This window comes from Cetorhinus maximus, unplaced genomic scaffold (genome assembly GCF_964194155.1).
Source record: "Cetorhinus maximus unplaced genomic scaffold, sCetMax3.hap1.1 HAP1_SCAFFOLD_1760, whole genome shotgun sequence".
In the NCBI taxonomy this organism is placed as follows: Eukaryota; Metazoa; Chordata; class Chondrichthyes; order Lamniformes; family Cetorhinidae; genus Cetorhinus; species Cetorhinus maximus.
In genome coordinates, this window is record NW_027597700.1 from 15,874 (window position 1) to 22,702 (window position 6,829).

The 6,829-nt window shown below is 49.4% G+C and overlaps 1 protein-coding gene across 1 annotated transcript; it reads right to left on the minus strand.

Moving 5' to 3' along the window:
- Window positions 1–3,476: 3,476 nt before the first annotated feature.
- On the minus strand, window positions 3,477–4,160 carry LOC144676632 (transcription factor 7-like 2; the record flags this gene model as incomplete). The annotated part of the gene is made up of 3 exons (XM_078537003.1): window positions 3,955–4,160; window positions 3,745–3,814; window positions 3,477–3,589 (listed from the first exon to the last, which is right to left on the minus strand). Coding segments are annotated over exons 1-3 (372 nt in total), but the record flags the coding sequence as incomplete, so codon positions are not given.
- Between the last annotated feature and the right edge of the window lie 2,669 nt (window positions 4,161–6,829).

Below are 6,829 nucleotides of genomic sequence, written 5' to 3' on the forward strand. Positions count from 1 at the left end.
AACCTTCTCCTCACTAACGAGAACAGCCCCAGCTTCGCCAATCTATTCTCTGAACCAATGAAGTCTCATCTCTGGAACCATTCACTATTGTGTTAACAATTATTTTGTGTGGCACTTGGTCAACCACTTTCCTAAAATCCATACAGACAACATCCATTGCAATACCTTCATCAGCCTTCACTATTACTTCATCAAAACATTCACTGTCTATTACAAATCCATGCTGACTCTCCCAATTGACTCGAACCTCTCCGAGTGCCTGTTAATATTTCACCTCAATTATTGTTTCTGAAGCATTACCCAACGCCAATGTTAAACTGACCGGTCTGTCGTTAATGGCAATTTCCTTACGCCATCTCTTGAATAATTTGCCAATCTCCAATCCTATGGCAAATCCCTCTAATCTCAGGAACATTGGAAGACTATGACAAGTCCTTTAGCTGTGTCCATCTCACCTCCTTCAGCAACCAGCATCCAGACGAGGCAACTTATCCACTCTAAGCATAACCAGCCACCTTCAGCTCAAAGTGCCAACTCGGCCTCCTTCCAGCATCCCAGGAGCCAGTCTTCAGCCAATACGATTCACTCCACCTAATATGAATTTCCAGCTGCGCACACTGGGTACAGCAAAGGCTCTGGGCCCTGACATCATCCCTGCTGTAGTCCTGAAAACGTTTGCTCCAGAACTAGCCACAGCCCTAGTCAAGCTGTTCCAATGCAGCAATGACATTGACATCTGCCTGACAATGTGGAAAATTGAAAACGTCAAGGGGTATCAAAGGGAAAACTCTCTCCTAACTGGAATCATGCCTAATTCAAGGAAGATGGTGATGGTTGTTGGAGGCCAATCATCTCGGACCCAGGATATCGCTTTGAGTTCCTCAGTTTGGTGTCTTAGGCTCAACCATCTTAAGTTGCTTCATCAATGACCTTCTTTTGTCATAAGGTCAAAAATGGGAATGTTAGCTGGTGACTGCACAGTGTTCAGTACCATGTGCAACTTCTCAGATACTGAGGAAGTCCGTGTCCATTTGCAGCAACTTTCTGGCTCAAGTTGATAAGTGGCAAGTAACATTCAGGCAACAACTATTTCTAACAAGCAAGAGTCTGACCACCTCTCTGAACATTCAATGGCACTACTATCGCTAAATCCATAAAACTATATTTCCACCAATCTTTTCACCATCTAACTTCCCTTCCCAACCCCCACATGAGCTGATGTTCTTCACGGTTACCTCACCTTTGCTTCTACCCCAACTCTACTTTAAACCTGACAGCATCATCCCCCTCTCAAGCAACTCATCTTTCACCTCTCTGTCCTTGAAAATTACTGACCCATCTCCAACCTCCCTTTTATTTCAGATCTCCCGCATCCGCAGTATTTTGCTTTTACTTATCTGAGCTGAGTGTGTCCATTCCATCACCAAGACTGCCCACTTCTGTAACATCGCTTTTACTAATTCACGGCATGTGTGCATCACTGACAAGGTCAACCTTCAGTGAGTATGCCTAAATCCACCTCCAAAAGGTGGTAGTGAGCTGCCTTCTTGAATAAAACTGAGTGGCATTTTAGAGGACAGTCAGGAATCAATCATATTGCTGTGAGGAGTCACATATAGGTCAGACAGCATAAGGACAGCAGCTTTCACTCCCTAAAAGGCATTAATCAACCAGATGGGTATTTACAAAGGTCAGGTAGTTTCATGGTCACCATTATCGATACTCGTTCTTTAATTCCAGATTTTTTAATTTTTCAAATTAATTCAATTTAAATTCTGCAGCTGCTGTGCTGTCTCCAGGTTATGAGTCCAGGCCTCTGGATGACTCATTCAAGAAGATGAGCACAATGCCACCCTACCACTGTCGCTGAAACCCTTCTTCACATCTTTGTTACCCAATGCTCTCCTGACTGGCCTCTCATCTTCCGCCTGGCGTGAAATTGACTCAATCCAACTTCTACGTCCATATCCTAACTCACAAGTGCGGTTCACCCATCGCCCTCTGTGTCCACTGACCTACATTTATTCCTCATCTGGAAATGTCACTGTTTCAAAATTCTTATCCTTGTTTTCAGATCCCTCCATGATACATGTCATGTGCTGTCACATTTTGTGATGGACACCACTAGAGTGACAGCAAGAAGACCGAATGTAACCAAACACAGTAACACATCATGACATCTCCCCGTCTCAGAAACCTCCCCCAGGCCTGCATGCCTCAGGTTTCTGCTCTCCTCCAATTCTCGCCTCTTGCCACACATTCAATTTGAATCGCTCCACCATTGGTGGCTGTGACTTCAGCTGCATGGGCCCAAGCTCTGGAATTCCCTCCCTAAACCTTTCCACCTCTCCCTCCTCCTTGAGATGCCTGCTCAAACCTCTTGGGATCAAGTTTTCAGTCATCTGTCCAAATAACTCCTTCTATTATTTGGTGTCAATTGTTTCCATGCTCCTATGAGGCACCCTAGGGCATGAAAAGGGCTGCATGGAAGCAAGTTATGGTTTGTTGCTTAACAACAAACTAACTGGACCCTTGGTTGCTCAGCGCTTCATTGAGAGCCACAAGTGAATTTGCCACCCTGTCATATTGTCCAGCCCTAATGTCGAGCATTCCAAATAGCAGCACATCCACACCAGCGTTTTCCAGCTCAGGTCTGATCCAACATATGCCTCCGAGATACACAGGATGAGCGCATCCTGAAAATCGACAAGCCACGGTCCTGTTCACCCAGCCTAACCATCACAACAGAGGCAGCCAAAATTACAGAGTGAATTGCTGCTCAGCACAGATTGAGAGATGAGGAGACATCACAACCAGATCATAAGTTAACAGGGTTACAAAGATACTGGCACACAGAGACGGAGAGTGTGAGGGAGTGATGGACACCAGCAGAGTGGCAGAAGGAGAGAGAGAGAGAGAGGGAGCAATGAGTGGAACCAGTTAAAATCCAGGGAACCCTTGAACTGGAGAGCCATTGCTATCACTCTGGCTATCACCAGTGCCTCTCCCCCCAACCCTCAGTGTGGCTTTCAGTCTCTGTGCCCCAGTGTTTAGTATTCAGCCCATGCTCGGGGGGGGTAGGGAGGGGGGAGCAGATTCTGAGGCCATCACTTTATGTAAATTACCCGCCCTGGGGCCTTTTGAAACTGCAGAAAGTTCTCCCAAACTTTACAAAATGTTCAGAGGAGAGAGCGAGGGACAGGGACAGACACACACACACACACACAGAGAGAGATTGTCTGCCCATCCTGGCTGAATCTCAGGCCAGAACAAAAGGCTGAGAGGCCAGTCTTGGGGAGGGGGGGGGGGGGGGGAGAGATGACGTTGGGAAAAGGAAACGGGAAAAGGAATGGGAAGAGGGAAAGCTCCTGTGTGTGTGTGTCCCCCCCCCCCCTCTCACAGGCTCCAATTCCCCACCCAACCCCCAACAAACAAAACAAACCGACCGCAGGAGAAAAAAGTTAGCGGAGACTTACCGTCCGAGCGCCTGGGGAGAGGGATCCGCTGGGGAGGTAGGGAGCCGACAGGTCCGGGATCATGATGAAGGGGTAAGCTGCTCCCTTGAACAAACCTCCATCTTGCCTTTTGACTGGGAATTTGGGAACATGGCCGAGGGGAGAGAGAGAGAGGGAGGGAGAGGGAGAGAGGAAAAAAGTTGATGAAACTTTCTGAATTGGGAGGAATGTTGCAAAGATGTGAAGGCAGAAAGGGGGCGGTTATATTCCCAGCGAGAAAGACTCTCACCTTCCTGCTGGTAATCCTGGGGCTTGTCTGCAAAACGCTGAGTGTTTCTGAGCTGAGGACGGCGATCAGCCTGGGGGAGAGAGAGAGGGAGAGAGGGAAGAGCTGTTAAAGTAGGAAGGAGGGTGTGGGCAGGGGGCAGAGGGGCAGAGGGAGTGAGGGGAAGGGAAGGGGAGAGGGGGGCGAGGGGCTGCCCCCTCTCAGTGGCCTCACCTCGGACTCGGGGGAGCTGCTGCGAGTCTCCGTCGCCTCCGTCTCGTTGACCAGCGACGACTTGACATCGGCCAGGTCCCTCTCGGCGGACACGCTGCCCGGGCTCTTCTCCTCCTGCTCGCCCTCGTCCTTAAAGGAGATCATCTCATCGCTGGCCCCCAGATCATCGCCCCCGGTCAGCTGCGGCATGGCTGTGGCACTGGCGGTCCCCCCTCTCCCTCTCTCCCTGTCTCCTTCCCTCTCTCCCTCTCTCTCCCTCCCTCCTGTGGCTCGGCTCCTCTCCGCTCTGATTGACACTTTGATGGACATGAAACTTCCAGAGCTTCCTCCAATCAGCAGCCCCCCCGGGGGCGGGGCTACACCCTGAAATTCACTTGGTCCCAGGAATGACCCTTCCCTTTCCCTCCATCCCCCCCCCTCCCTCCCCAAATACCTCCCCCACCCTCTCCCTCTCCTCCCCCCTCCTCTCCCTCTCCCTCTCCCAACTTGTTTCTAACTCTCCAGTTAGACTCTCCCCCCCATCCTCGCTGCTCAGGAGTTTGGCACCGCTGCAGCCCCCCCTCGCCTTTCAACACCCCATCCCTAAATCGGATAGGGAGTGGGAGGAGGGATTGGGGGAGGGTGAGGGGGAGGGTGGGGGTGCAATAAGTCCTGGGGGTTCCACTCCAACTCCCGCTCGATTCTGCTCTTTAAACCAGAGCTATGGGAAAACTCAGCCAGCGAATTGTGCAGCGAGTCTGACTCTACCCCTGACAAAAAAACACTGAGACAGATACAGGAGTGACCACACAGCCCAGGCTAATCTACACCAGACAGCTGGTCACAGACACACAAAAGACACAGAGGATCAGAGGGACCTTGGTATACATGTCCAGCAGCAGCACAGGTAGGTCAGGTAGTTAAGCAACATGAGGTACTTGTCTTTATTAGTCGAGGCATAGAATACAAGAGCAGGGAGGTCATGATGGAACTGATAAAGCGTTAGTTTGGCCACATCTGGAGTACTTGTTGGCTGGACTGGAGCATTTCAGCTATGATAGGCTAGGGTTGTTTTCCTTGGAGCAGAGAAGGCTGAGGGAGTTCCTGATAGAGGTGTACAAAATTATGAGGGGCATAGCTAGGGTAGATAGGAAGAAACTTTTCCCATCAATAACCAGGGGGCATAGATTTAAAAAAGGGGGCAGGAGATTTAGAGGGGATTTGAGGAAAGATTTTTTCACCCAAATGGTGGGTGGAATCTGGAACTCACTGCCTGAGGGGGTGGTAGAGACAGGAACCCTCACAACATTGAAGAAATATTTAGATGAGCACTTGAAATGCCATAGCATACAGAGCTATGGACCCAGTGCTGGGAAATGGGATTAGAATAGATAGGGGGCTTGATGGCCAGCACAGGCATGATGGGCCGAAGGGCCTGTTTCTGTGCTGTATAACTCTATGACACATAAAGACAGATATGAGAGGAAACAGCAGACAGAGATACACAATGGCTCACAACTAAATCAAATAAATTGACAACAAATTGAAGAGAATGAGATTATGACAACACAATCCTGCTATATACACTGCACCCCTCAGACCAGTCCCACTATATACACTGCACCCCTCAGACCAGTCCCGCTATATACACCGCATCCCTCAGACCAGTCCCGCTATATACACCGCATCCCTTAGACCAGTCCCGCTATATACACCGCATCCCTCAGACCAGTCCCGCTATATACACTGCATCCCTCAGACCAGTCCCACTATATACACCGCACCCCTCAGACCAGTCCCGCTATATACACTGCATCACTCAGACCAGTCCCGCTATATACACCGCATCCCTCAGACCAGTCCCACTATATACACTGCACCCCTCAGACCAGTCCCACTATATACACCGCACCCCTCAGACCAGTCCCGCTATATACACCGCACCCCTCAGAGCAGTCCCATTATATACACTGCATCCCTCAGACCAGTCCCACTATATACACCGCACCCCTCAGACCAGTCCCACTATATACACCGCACCCCTCAGACCAGTCCCACTATATACACCGCACCCCTCAGACCAGTCCCGCTATATACACCGCATCCCTCAGACCAGTCCCGCTATATACACCGCATCCCTCAGACCAGTCCCGCTATATACACTGCATCCCTCAGACCAGTCCCATTATATACACTGCATTCCTCAGACCAGTCCCATTATATACACCGCATCCCTCAGACCAGTCCCACTATATACACCGCATCCCTCAGACCAGTCCCATTATATACACCCCATCCCTCAGACCAGTCCCATTATATACACTGCATTCCTCAGACCAGTCCCATTATATACACCGCATCCCTCAGACCAGTCCCTTTATATACACCGCACCCCTCAGACCAGTCCCACTATATACACCGCACCCCTCAGACCAGTCCCTTTATATACACCGCATGCGTCAGACCAGTCCCAATATATAAACCAGACCCTTCCGACCAGTCCCTTTATATATATCGCACCCCTCAAACCAGTCCCATCATATGCACTGCACCCCTCAGACCAGTCACTCTAGAAACACTGGGAGTTCTCCTGTATCTTCTTACATGAAGACAGATGTAAAGTAACTGTTTAGTTTCTCCACTATAAATTCTCCTGTTCCCACCTGTAAAGGTCCCACATTTGTCCTCGCTAATCCTTTCCTTTTCACCTACCTATAAAAGCTTTTATGTTACCCACTAGTTTGTATTCATCTTCTCTTTTCCCTTTCTTAATCAGTTTCTTTAATCAGTCTTCCTTTGCTGGATTCTAAACTGCTCCCAATCTCAGGTTTACCACTTTTTCTGGCATCTTCCTTTGAACTAATGAAATCTTTAACTTCTTTCGTGAACCACAGTT